The 14,228-nt window shown below is 44.8% G+C and overlaps 1 protein-coding gene across 3 annotated transcripts in view; it reads right to left on the bottom strand.

Annotated features, from left to right (window-relative positions):
• Window positions 1–13,730, bottom strand: part of SNX7 (sorting nexin 7) — a 161,537-nt gene extending 147,807 nt beyond the window's left edge. Inside the window, exon 1 of one of the 3 annotated variants that reach the window (XR_012231423.1) lies at window positions 13,444–13,730. Coding sequence is in view for 2 of the 3 variants with exons in the window: in XM_073571403.1 (XP_073427504.1) it covers window positions 13,444–13,587 (144 nt within the window). In the remaining variant the exon portion in view is untranslated. The other 2 variants (XM_073571403.1, XM_073571404.1) reach the window with 2 other exon arrangements.
• Between the last annotated feature and the right edge of the window lie 498 nt (window positions 13,731–14,228).

Raw genomic sequence — 14,228 nt, 5'->3', positions numbered from 1 at the left:
TACACAGAGGAAAATAAAAAAAAGAGGAATGTTACACGTCTATGTGCTGTGTATAGGCGACACCATAGCAACGAGCCGCTACCCACTAGCAAAGAGTGAACTGAAAACTAGAGAGCCTGCAAACCAGAAAACCAGTGAAAATGAAGGTTACAAATCATATAAAAACCAGACATAATGTTATTCCTCATGTACATACACAACAGCTCAGTTTAAAAAGTTACGAGCTTAACAGAGTCATAAAAAGTGCTTTATTACACTCACAAAGATTAGAGTTAAAAAGAGCTCAAGTGAATGTATAAAATACATGCGGCGCGCCAAGTTTACGTGTTACAATACCTTTCTGGCCTAAAACTGGAGAGAAAATAATATCCACCAGAGAACTGTTACAAAATAAAGAAAGGCAAAACAGAAGCATTTACAGAATGTAAAAACGTATGGAAGGCTATCCACTGGCGTCAGCGCTGGTATTTCGTGATGAGCGAACATACTCGGATAAGGCATTATACGAGCATGCTCGTGTGATAACCAAGTGTCTTCGGCGTGCTCAAAAATAAGTTTGAGTCCCCGCGGCTGTTCGACAGCTGCAACATATGCAGGAGTCGCCTGTTTGTTAGACCATTCACTGCATGTGTTGCTGCTACCTAACAGCCACGAAACATGCAGGTACGAAGACTCGAACATAGTTTTAGAGAACGCTGAAGTCACTCAGCACCCGAGCATGCTCAGATAACACCTTAGCCCAGCACGTTCACTCATCACTACTGGTAATGTATTAATACAAAGATAATTTCATCCACTGCAATAATGGCACTAAAAGAGTAAAACAACAGCAGCCATTGAGCGTAACCTTAGCCTGGATAATATAGGACACGTGCGCTTGCCCAACATTAGTTACTGAAAATATATGCGCTCTTCAAAACAAAAATAGATCCATCTCCTATCAGGCAGAATTGTGATATCACTACAGAAAAAAAACAGCTGTTCATTGACAAATAGGTTGGTGGCGAGGCTATGTGGGGTGATATGGCCACTGCAAAATTTCTGCAGTAGGTATTTAGAGGTAAAGTCGGCACCCAAAAGTCTGCATTTTGGTACAAAAATACCCAACAATTGCCACAGAGTTAAGACAAGGGTGTATGCGCTCTGGATCTTTACTCATAGAAGGCATTTTGAAGTCGGTTTGACTCCATCAGATATACTGGAAGAAGGAGTCAACTGGACATCGAAATGCATTGTATGAAGATCCAGAGAAGGCACTCCCTTGTCTTCAGTCTGCGGCAGCGCCCGGGAATCACCGCTCTTTCTCCTGTTTGGTCTGAATACGTTTCTTCCCACTGGCATTTGGGTCAGCGTTCAGAGCACCCTTCATTCTTCCAAGTACGCAGTGGTGCAGGATCATAACCCAGGCAGGTGAGCATATACCATCCCTTGCTCACTGCGTCTTATATTGGGGGTAACACAGTTGCAGCACCTTTTCTCTCTTTCCACAATGCTAGTACTGCGGTATGTAGCTATTTTTTGGTTTGGAAACTACAGATTGAAGATCTGCTTCTTATAAGATGAACATAAAGTAGCACCAGCAGTCTGATCATCTTCCTATACATGAAATAGAGGTCATCAAGGAACCGGACTATGGCATTTTTATAGGTTTCTACAGTTTCACAAGTATTTTCATATGTTGTAGGGTCTTAAATTCCTTGCCTGAGGAGGTGGTGATGGCGAACTCATTCAAGGGGTTCAAGAGAGGCCTGGATGTCTTCCTGGAGCGTAACAATATTGTATCTTACATGAAAACACATAAAGAAAAAAAGTATATGCACACAAATAGGGATCACCACAAGGATATGATAATCAAAAAGTATCAATTTTATTAATGGACACAACAAACAGACACTTTGTTTAAAAACAATTAAAAAGTCTGAACAACCAGACACTGATAACAAAACAAAGACAATGGGTCATTTTGATAAATAGTTAAATACTATGGGTCCCAAGGCCAACCATTCAGTATAATGCCAGGTATCTGCTAGTTACCATAACCTAGGGTCTATCAAATCAATTGTAATGACAATCATGACCTTGGATCAAAAATACCATATTATCAATAACTACTATGGTTACATAGAGATTCTACATATGCCATGAATAGAAAATTGAATACTTATCATGTTGCCAACACAAATAAACATACATTAACAAGTCCCTTTCCCTAGCATGATATCACCTGGTTTCTGAGGATGAACAAGCTACCGGGTAGGTTACATGGGACCCCCAAACCCACGCGTATCGACACAGTGATGTGTCTTTCTCAACTGAATGGTTGGCCTTGGGACCCATAGTATTTAACTATTTATCAAAATGACCCATTGTCTTTGTTTTGTTATCAGTGTCTGGTTGTTCAGACTTTTTAATTGTTTTTAAACAAAGTGTCTGTTTGTTGTGTCCATTAATAAAATTGATACTTTTTGATTATCATATCCTTGTGGTGATCCCTATTTGTGTGCATATACTTTTTTTCTTTATGTGTTTTCATGTCAATCCATTTATATGCACTAGGTGATCCCACCTAAATTGACATTGTGGATGGTGCCCGTTTATTCTATATCTTGTCAAATATTGTATCTTACAGTTATTAGGTTCTTTAGAAGGACGTAGATCTGGGGATTTAATCTGACGGAATATAGGCTGAACTGGATGGACTAATGTCGTTTTTGGGCCTCGCTAACTACGGTATGTTACTATGTAAAATGTCCTGCAGATCAGTGCGGGCTCAGGTCCTGAGAACCCCACTGATCACTCAGAAGAGCTCACTTTAGCAAGCAGAAGCGTCGAGCTCTTCTATGAGAGCGCACGCAGAGCCCCGAAAACAGAAGAAAAACTTGAAAGTGTGGGTGTTAAATTGTTTAATTGGTAATCCACCTAGGACCAACATCTTCACTGAAGTAGCTGCACTATCATAAAGTACTTACGGTAGTGCAGATCACCAAGTGACTTATGCGGTCCACTTTTACTCTGCAGTAATGCATTTGTATCACAGTACACCCACTTAAAACAGTATTCTGGTTGCAACAAGTTATCACCTACTAACCAGATTGGTCGGGGTATGATCGCCGGTACCCACTGTGACCGTTTGAATAGGGAGGCAATGCACATGCTCAACCGCTGCTCCATTCATTCTATGCGAAGAACAAAAAAAACTGTACAGCAGTCCGGTCGTCCCATGCAGAATAAATGGACCAGCGGTTGAGCATGCGCACTGCGGCTCCATTCGGACAACCAGTGGGGGTCCTACAGGTCAGACCATCCACCGAACTAGAAATTAACAGTTGTTCGGTGGATTGGTGATAAAAGCGTATTTCAGAAAAAGCGAAGTTAATGGGCCGCCATGAAATATATTATAGAGGCATATCCTCCAGAAGAAGATACGAAGAGTGTTCTGCGAGGACCACTCCGATCACGTAGCCATCTTTCATATCAGAAGTCTCTATAGGATTTGATTTACTTTTTTTCCGGTTCCATTCTAGGATTTATAAAACTTATAAAAAGTATCAAAAAGTAGAACCATAACTCCAAAATTGCTGACAGGCAGATTAAGAAACTAAGGGCGTGGACTGGGATTTACACAAAGATTATCGAGCACTGGATATCTGTATTTAGCTTCCTGGTAGCTTAGGCTACACCAGGAGTAATGTAGGGGTATGACCTGTGGGAGTGGGACAGATTTGGGGGAGCACAGCTGTGAGGGAGAGATCATTGGGGAAATTGGAATAGAGAAGCATGAGAAGTGCCACCATCAATGATGGGAAGGTCTAATCTGACTACTAGGGGACAAAGACTAAAGTGACATGTAAAGGCCCATTCAGACAAGCTAATAATCGTGGGAACAAGCCTTCATGGGAAAGCTCAATCTCAATTACTAACCTGTTTAAACAGGACAGTAAATCACTTGAACAACGAGGAAATACACTCATTTGTCGGACGCAATGTTTTATTTCAATTGTTTTGGGTGCATACAACATTAAGTTCTCGGCAGCACATTGTTCTGAATAAATGGGAAAATGTGCTGTCGAGAACAATGATTTTTAAGCTGCCACCCATTGCTCTTGGCAGCACATTTTCAGATTTTAAACAGCAAAATGTGATGCAGAGAACATGACGTTCTATAGGGTAAGTACAAAACAGTTGAATTAAAGGGGTTTACCCTCCCAAAAATAAAAAATCTAGCCATCTCATATCCATATTTATCACACTGTTACAGTAACATCAAATATTTTTTTTTTTTTACTGCTTTATTGTTAATGGTGATGAGGAGGCAATTCAAAATTGTATACTATATATAAAAATTTGTTTTTTGGTATATTTTAAAAACTTTTTTCTTCCCTCTCATACTTTATTTTTTAGCCCCCTTAGGGTATTTGAACCTGTGATCGAGTCGTTTGTCCTGATGCTCGTGTGACATAAGTACTACAGCTAATCAGCGACCACTAATCGTCTGCAGCGCTCCAACTTCCTCCAATCGTCAAGTGTAAACAAAGCAGCCCATTAGCGGCCGATTAATGTTAGGTCAAGTGACCGCTGCAGCCAAACATGAAAAAAAAAGTTTTGATCAGCATTTCAGCCCGTTTTTAGTGATATATACGGTATAAAGTAAAACATTGTTTTCAAACGTCCTCTTTAAGAATAGGGTGCCCAAGTAGGGGGAAAAAAAAGTCTTAAAGGCCATCATATGCTCATGACGAACCGGACAAAGGTTGCTATTCACATTCCAATCATAGGGTCGCCAGACACGGCATCTGGTCTCATCCTGTCTCTTGCTCAAGGTCCCGCCATCAAGAGTGGACCCGGCCCGTGTATTCTATAACGATGGTCATTAAGTTGAATAAGGCTTCTCTTCCTCAAAAGGCTATGTTCACATCATAGTCAACCTTCCCGTCAATGGCTCCATCCAGGCTTTCGTCTGAAGTCCTGAATTAACGGTCATAGATTGTAATGATGCAGATGGAGTCACTCTGTGTCCTCTGTTGGACATAACTTTGGATGAGTGAATCCATCTGCATCATTAGTCCATGGCCCCATCAGCAAATAAGCAAAATCTGGTTTTCCAGGGTTACTGACGTGAGGGTAAAACGTTACATGAACATAGCCGAAGACGACACCATTAAACGGAAGCATGTGAGCCCCAAGTGACAGTATAAAATAAGCACATAGCCTTGTGTGTAGGGAATACAGCATCCAAAAATAAATAAATAAAAATAATTACAGCTCTAATAATTAGTGTGCCATGTGGACCCTTGAAGGGGCTCAGATCAATATTCCAAACACTATGCTTGCTTGTCCAACTGGTGATTGACTGCACTGGTATGTCTGAGCATTCTCTGCAGACCTTGCTCTCTCTAGACAAACCAGTGCTATCAATCACCAGTGAGGGAGGCAGGGCCAGGCAAACCAGTGCTATCAATCACCAGTGAGGGAGGGAGGGCCAGGCAAACCAGTGCTATCAATCACCAGTGAGGGAGGCAGGGCAAGGCAAACCAGTGCCATCAATCACCAGTGAGGGAGGCAGGGCCAGGGAAACCAGTGCCATCAATCACCAGTGAGGGAGGCAGGGCCAGGGAAACCAGTGCCATCAATCACCAGTGAGGGAGGCAGGGCCAGGGAAACCAGTGCCATCAATCACCAGTGAGGGAGGCAGGGCCAGGCAAACCAGTGCTATCAATCACCAGTGATGGAGGCAGGGCCAGGCAAACCAGTGCTATCAATCACCAGTGATGGAGGCAGGGCCAGGCAAACCAGTGCTATCAATCACCAGTGATGGAGGCAGGGCCGGGAAACCAGTGCTATCAATCACCAGTGATGGAGGCAGGGCCAGGCAAACCAGTGCTATCAATCACCAGTGATGGAGGCAGGGCCAGGCAAACCAGTGCTATCAATCACCAGTGAGGGAGGCAGGGCCAGGGAAACCAGTGCTATCAATCACCAGTGAGGGAGGCAGGGCCAGGGAAACCAGTGCTATCAATCACCAGTGAGGGAGGCAGGGCCAGGCAAACCAGTGCTATCAATCACAAGTGAGGGAGGCAGGGCAAGGCAAACCAGTGCTATCAATCACAAGTGAGGGAGGCAGGGCCAGGCAAACCAGTGCTATCAATCACCAGTGATGGAGGCAGGGCCAGGCAAACCAGTGCTATCAATCACCAGTGATGGAGGCAGGGCCGGGAAACCAGTGCTATCAATCACCAGTGAGGGAGGCAGGGCCAGGCAAACCAGTGCTATCAATCACCTGTGATGGAGGCAGGGCCAGGCAAACCAGTGCTATCAATCACCAGTGAGGGAGGCAGGGCCAGGCAAACCAGTGCTATCAATCACCAGTGATGGAGGCAGGGCCAGGCAAACCAGTGCTATCAATCACCAGTGATGGAGGCAGGGCCAGGCAAACCAGTGCTATCAATCACCAGTGAGGGAGGCAGGGCCAGGCAAGCCAGTGCTATCAATCACCAGTGAGGGAGGCAGGGCCAGGGAAACTAGTGCTATCAATCACCACTGAGTGAGGGAGGGCAAGGGAAACCAATGCTATCAATCATCACTGAGGGAGGCAGGGCCAGGGAAACCAGTGCTATCAATCACCAGTGAGGGAGGGCAAGGGAAACCAGTGCTATCAATCACCAGTGATGGAGGCAGGGCCAGGGAAACCAGTGCTATCAATCATAAGTGAGGGAGGCAGGGCCAGGGAAACTAGTGCTATCAATCACCACTGAGGGAGGCAGGGCCAGGGAAACCAGTGCTATCAATCACCACTGAGGGAGGCAGGGCCAGGGAAACCAGTGCTATCAATCACCACTGAGGGAGGCAGGGCCAGGGAAACCAGTGCTATCAATCACCAGTGAGGGAGGGAGGGCCAGGCAAACCAGTGCTATCAATCACCAGTGAGGGAGGCAGGGCCAGGCAAACCAGTGCTATCAATCACCAGTGAGGGAGGCAGGGCCAGGGAAACCAGTGCTATCAATCACCAGTGAGGGAGGCAGGGCCAGGGAAACCAGTGCTATCAATCACCAGTGTGGGAGGCAGGGCCAGGGAAACAAGTGCTATCAATCACCAGTGAGGGAGGCAGGGCCAGGGGAACCAGTGCTATCAATCACCAGTGAGGGCCAAGCAAATCCAGTGGTAGGAACGGTGCACTGAGCCTCTTGGCTAAACTAAAGTCGTCCAGATCACCCTAGCTAGCAGATCTGATTAAACTCGTTTCGGCAGGATTGAGGCTGGAATTAGAAAACTAAGAAAGTCCAATTTTTTTTTTTTATTTTTTTTTTTGGGGGGGGGGCTATAGCCTCTGCAAGGTTATAAATAATAATAATCTTTATTTTTATATAGCGCTAACATATTCCGCAGCGCTTTACAGTTTGCACATATTTTCATCACTGTCCCTCATGGGGCTCACAATCTAATTTCCCTATCAGTATGTCTTTGGAGTGTGGGAGGAAACCGGAGTGCCTGGAGGAAACCCACGCAAACACGGGGAGAACATACAAACTCCTTGCAGATGTTGTCCTTGGTGGGATTCGAACCACTGAGCCACCGTGCTGCCCGCTGCCCGTTATGAGTTCATATTATACTGTCAGTTTGGGCAGATCGACTCACGTTAAAGGCTATGTTCACATGTTGTGTTTTTGCAGCATTTTTTTAAATGCAAATTATAAGTTGTGTTTTACAGTACAAGAAAAGTCTATGAGATTTCAGAAATCCCATGAACACACATTGGTTTGGAAAACTGCTGCATGTCACTTCTTTCAGCGCCTTTTCACCCATAGGAAACAATGATTAAGTGCATAAACAGAGGTACTGGTTCTTGCTGGCTTTTTGGTGCAAAGACCTAAGGATGCTTAATCAGGCTTTTTTGGACCACTAAACTTTCTTAACATTCCCAAAAGACAACAAAAGTGCAACAAAACCTGCTGAAACGCAGCAAAAATGCAAGGTGTGAACACTGCCTAAGACACAACCATTCATTTTTGGATCAGCCTTGAGCCGCTGGACTTCGTTCTACTGTAGGAATCAGAAAAGAGATCATAGACCTAAAACAAGTCACAGTGACCGACAAGTCAACGTGAAGTAGGGACTGTGGGTCCGGGGTCTGTTTGTGTTAATTTCCAGACTAGCACAAGCTTAGTAAAATATGGTGCACACTATAAAAAAGCCATCTAGATGTTAGGAGTTAATTACTAAACCATGTGCAGGGTAGAAGCTCTGTGGCCACTGGAAACCCTCCTTTTCCTGTCACATCAGCAGCACAGGCAAACTTTGGAGCAGCGGAAGATCTGAGACTCGGAAGATCTGAGACTCCCGTGCAAAGTACAGAAGGAGCGAAGGATAAGACTGTGACATCAGGGCCCGGCCCACGGACTACGAGGCGCACTGATCCTCCGGAGCCCAGAGATAAAGGCTGCTGTATCTGGACACCACTAGGCAGAACAAACCGGGGTGTGGAGTCCACTGCAGAAAACAGGGCAGGATTACATGTCAGAAAGGAGGAAACACAATGGAAACAATATTTACACACAAAACTAGGATGTTTCATTTTGTTTGTTTCCATCTTATCTTTAAAATACAGTTAAAAAAAAAAAAAAAAAAAAAAACACAATAATGTGAAAGCGATGGTGGGTTATGTTACACAGGAAAACCTTCTCCAGGGATAAAATGAAAACTTTATTTTTTTTTTACTTCTGTGTTAAAACCAGAAGTCTCTGTATATATGATTTATTAGTGCATATGAACACTGCCCCATCTTTACGATTAAAAGCTCAGCACAGCGCCAACCCCCTCCGCCCGTCAAGGGGAATCTGTTGAAAGAATTTCCCCCAAAAAACAATAAGTGCGTGTAGCAATATTAATGAAAAGTCCAGCAATACATTTATAGATCAGGTCCGTTCCTCCATTACTGGGAAAACAGTTTGAATTGATATGCAAATGGCTATGATAGATTTGAAGCCTCCGTCACTCCAGCTCTATTCTCCACCTCCTTCTGCTTGACTGAAGACTCCTTTGCCTGAAGTCACACAGCACTGAGACGGTCAGTCGATCAGACTCCCTTTGAGTCTGAATTCACAGATTTTATTTTTTTCTTTTCATCCCGACAGCACAGGGACCTATAGAGTATCAGCAAGCCATACCCACATTAGTTTTAAAAGCCGATCTGTGCCTCCGGTCCGAGAGACTCAAAGCGTGTCGTAATCTCATCGGTTTTGCAGATCAAACTGGACCATTTAAGTCAGTATAAAAGTGATGAGACATGGTAGACGGACTGTACTTTAGTGACCTATCAGAGAGTCATATTAAGAGTCAATGGACAACGTTCACACCCACAAATTAATAACACCCAGTTGTCAATGTAGTTGAACATTTCTAGTAGGAATAATAGCAGGAGCGGCGCAACAGCAGGTGCGGCGCAACAGCAGGTGCGGCGCAACAGCGTTCTAGGAAAAGCTACAGAATTGCTCTATTTATTGGGAATACAAATCACCAAAGCAGACATATCTGACGAGATCCTGGAAGAATAAAACAGAGATCTCTGATTTTGTAGCTGAACACTTGGCTATATTTTCACTTTCCCCATTTTCTAAGAATACAATGCAGTAGGAGTTGCAATGTGCTCATGAAGAAAATAATGCAATCACTGAGTAAATATAATCCCTATTAACTTCCATCCATATGACATATGTCTCCAGGCTTATTATATATGTGTCTCCTAGGTTTCTCTCCTATTAAAGGGGCTGTCCACCACTAGGACAACCGCTTCTTGATCTAAATGTTAGGCCCCCATAAAATAAAGCCTACACTCACCTCCCGTGCCGGCGCTGTGCTCTCCCTTTATTGGGAGACAACATTTAGGTCAAGAAGAGGGTTGTCCTAGAAGTGGACAACCCTTTTAAAGGGAACCTGTCAGCTGTTTTGGCCAATGCAAGATGCGGCCACCGCCTTTCAGGGCTTATCTACAGCACTCTATAATGCTGTAGATAAGCCCCCTCCCTGCAGTCCGACCTGCAAGATAAGAAAAATAAGTTTTATTATACTCACGGCCAAAACAGCGGACAGGTTCCCTTTAAGAAGAAAAAAAATATATCAAGCCACCTGACTTCATATCTGCTACACCAACTACCATTTATAAGAGACTACCGTAAAGCATAGTTATTATTCACCAAGTGGTCGCAGAGTCATGGCCGCCCTGGTCCCTTTCCAAATGCCTTTACTTTTGGAACGTGAAGTCGGGTACAACCTCAGAAATGTAGTGCAGATAGTTATGAGAGACATAGCTCTAATATTAAATACGCCTCCTAGGTTTTGACTCTCGCAACTGAAAGTCTCAACACGGATCTGTGAATAATATATTCCGTACACCTTGTGCTCTACATCGGCAAGACATAAACCTTCAGAGCAGAACTCCGTAAGTGAACTCTGTACGCTCATTATCTTCTGCTAGTAATGACCTCTCCAATATGAATCTCCGACTCTGAACACGACGGCGTTTGAACATTCGCCTACACACCCAGCACCGGACACATCAGCGAGGAGACGAGATCACCATCAATAAGCTGAATCTTGTGCAGATCACAGACTCTCATGATGACAAGTGCACGTATAGCACATAAGCATGATGTCACATAACGGGAATCTGGCAGGTCCAGAAGCCTCGAAAACACACCGATAAGGCCGCCATACGCATTAGATGGCTGTCAGCTCGGCCGATTCGTAAACCACGTTCACGTGTTGAGTATTTGGGGAGTTTTTTACCTCAGTATTTGTAAGACAAAACCAGGAGTGGGTGATAAATCCAGAAGTGGTGACGGGTTTCTATTACACTTTTCCTCTGATTGTTCCACTCCTGGCTTTGACTTACAAATACTGAGGTAAAAATCTCACCAAATACTCAGTGTGTGAATGCAGCCTTACAGACACGTAAGCCCTCGTTCGGTTGAGCACTTGTTTCTTCTATTAGTAATGTGCGACCGTGCTCGGATAAAGTGTTATCCGAGCATGTTCGGGTGCGCTCATAAAATATGTTAGAGTCCCTGCGGCTGCATATCTCGCTACTGTTCGACTGCTGCAACACATGCAGGGATTGCCTGTCTGAGGCCGGTTTCACATTTGCGCTTTATAGCGCAGCGACGGCCGCCGCTAAGCCCCGCCCCCTGTCGGCTCCCTGCCCGCCCCTTCCGGTCGTCGCCGCCTTCTAGCGCACATGGGCGCTTGCAATCTGCGCACCCTATCTTTAGCATAGGGTGCGCAGATCGTGCGCTGGCCATGCGCTAGCAGGATTTTGCTGTGCGCTGCGCACTTTTGAAGGTGCGCCGAGCGCGCCAAAATGCAACATGCTGCGTTCGGCGCACACGGGCGCACCTTCAAAAGTGCACAGCGCACGGCAAAATCCTGCTAGCGCACGATCTGCGCACCCTATGCTAAAGATAGGGTGCGCAGATCGCAAGCGCCCATGTGCGCTAGAAGGTGGCGATGACCGGAAGGGGCGGGCAGGGAGTCAGCAGGGGGCGGGGCTTAGCAGCGGCCATCGCTGCGCTATAAAGCGCAAATGTGAAACCGGCCTAACAGCCGCGAGACGCGTAGCCACGGGGACTCAAACATATTTTTTGAGCACACCGAAGACACTCATTTAGCAACATATTCGAGTACGCTCGCTCATCACTATTCTCCATGACAGACCTGACAACTGACACATCAGCCGGCAGCTAATCTCACACAGAAAACTTTCCTCAGAACTTGGTCCCCACACCCTCCATAGCACTATGTGCCTGGACATATAGATTTTGGCAGGTGACCTCTTCATGCAGCTCCAGGGCTCACTCAGATATAAGTGATTTTTTTTTTATATGCCAAAAAAAAAGGCAGATTATTATTTTTTCTTTTCATGAACTCTAATTTTTCAAGACTTGAATCAAAATCGAACAAGTTTCTGATTTGGCACGGACCACTAAAATCCTCCCACATACATGGACTTATGAGCACCTCCATAGACTATAGTAATAGCTGCAATTTCTATCTGTGGAAAACAAGGACTGATGCGACAACATGTGAGGTCGGAATGAGACCTTACCCTGTAATATCTGATACCGGTCGTACACGAAGCCTCAGAATGTGATGGCGCTATGGAAACATACAATGATATAATAATCATTGTATCATCACCGGGGATCAGATCTAGTAAATTAGACATTTCTACATTATTTATCTCATATGGTGGCATAAGAAAGTAGAAGAGCTTAAGAAGAAAAAAAAAAAAAAAAGGGCTTATTTTTTTTACCCTATGTCCAAAGCATGAATAAAAGGTTATAATATAATAAATATAATATGAATAAAAGCTCTACTATGAAAAGATACAACTTATCACATATGGCTATGTTGCTGGAGAGATACAAATGTTAAAGAATGTGTCAAAAAAAATAATGAAAAGTTGCTACATCCTGAAAGGGGTTAAAAAAAACACATACGTAAGTTTTTCATAGATAGAGAGCATAGAATATATAAATTATATTCTATGGGGTTGTTGAAATGTGTTTCTTTGCAAACTGTATGTTCTACCAAACAAAGAAAAAAAAAAAAAACCTCTATGTTGATCAAAATAACCCATACAGGCCAATAAGTCTGTGAATACCCGGCACACGGACGGCGTCAGGGTACAATCTGAGTGTTGTCTGGGATTAACATTGGAGTGGATGAACGTTCGGTAATTTATTTATATTTCCGTCTGTAAAAAATTCAGCGCAGATTCTCACCGCTGCCCCGATCTCCTGATCACACAGACGTTGCTGCAGCCGATCGCTGAGCTCAGCTGTCTGCGCTGTCTGCGCAAAAGTACAGTGTGAAAAAAAATAAATAAAAAAATACACCTACACGAAAAAGTTTTCTGAAAGGGGACAACCTATTTAAAGGGTTAAACTTCATCATTTAAACAGAATGCAGACCGCGACGGTCCAAATCAGAAGCTCCGGACCGTAATGTTAGTGTGCGATCAATAATAATGGACGGGTCAGAGCCGCACAGATCAGCCTGATAATCACCGCGCTCATCTGGGGGGATGTATGGAAGTGTAGGTATATATGGGTGTCTAGCAATACATAGATCAGAGGGAGTGTAATATATATATATATATATGATCTCACATAGGTGGATGTATATATTATATACATGCACATTTAAGTATTGGAGTGTATATATATATATACACATACACACACACATTATATATATATGCTATACATACGCAAGGAAATATATATATATATATATCTGTATGACACACACATCTGTATATATCTATCTATACACATAGAGAGACAGAAGCCTCCTGACCCGGGACTCCATGATCGCAGCACAGAAAACTTTCTTCTCCCCCCTCCGCCGCAGCTGCAGTAAGTTTGCCGTCTCCGCCCCCGGTTTCTGTACCTTACTGAACACCTCCAGGTCATCATCCTCGTCAAACTGCAGCGCGTCCGGAGAGAGCGGCAGGGCGCTGAGCAGAGCGCCGGGTCCCGGGGTGATGCAGCCGGGAGCCGCGGATGAACACGGGACGCTGGGATCCGGCTCCATCTCTTCTGCTGCCGCCACCCGCCTCCTGTGTGACAGGCAGGGGGCGCTGCCCGCTCCTCCCCTCCCCACTGGGGCTTCACATGTGGTTACTACGCATAACCGGAAGTGCTGCGGGAGAGGCTTCTCGTTGCTAAGCAACCGTGGACGCCCTTCGCTGCTCCGTGTATGCTGGGGCTGCTAATGTCTGACGTGCTTGCTTGTCACTACCTCTGCAGCTGTGGGCACATGAGAGCGCAGAATGGCGCCCTCCTCCGGTGCCAGCTCTCTGTGCCTCTTGTTCTCTATGGTTTAGCCGCAGTTACATGGAGTTGTGCTGCACGCAGGAGCTCAGTACCAGGCGACCTGTGTTCTTCATTAATGCGCCTCTCTATGTTGTGCGGCCATTAAAAAAAATTGTCTGTAAAACAATAAATAATTATCGCATTATCATGTGCTTCCTGCACCTTCAGGGCAGATGTGACTGCTGCAGCCAATCACTGATCACCACGCATCTGGTTGACTGCAGCAGACACATGCTCAGGGCTCTCCGCTCCGTGGGGGCAGGGCTTAATTTCAGGCTTTTTCCCTGTTAAGCATTGGTAATAGAGTTGGTGCAAGTCGAGGATAGGTAGAAGGAGGTTCTTCAGCCCTGCATCCTATCT

The sequence above is a fragment of the Dendrobates tinctorius genome, unplaced genomic scaffold, assembly GCF_039654945.1.
Source record: "Dendrobates tinctorius isolate UK_male_01 unplaced genomic scaffold, ASM3965494v1 ptg000029l, whole genome shotgun sequence".
In the NCBI taxonomy this organism is placed as follows: Eukaryota; Metazoa; Chordata; class Amphibia; order Anura; family Dendrobatidae; genus Dendrobates; species Dendrobates tinctorius.
This window is presented reverse-complemented; position numbering and strand designations above follow the sequence as displayed.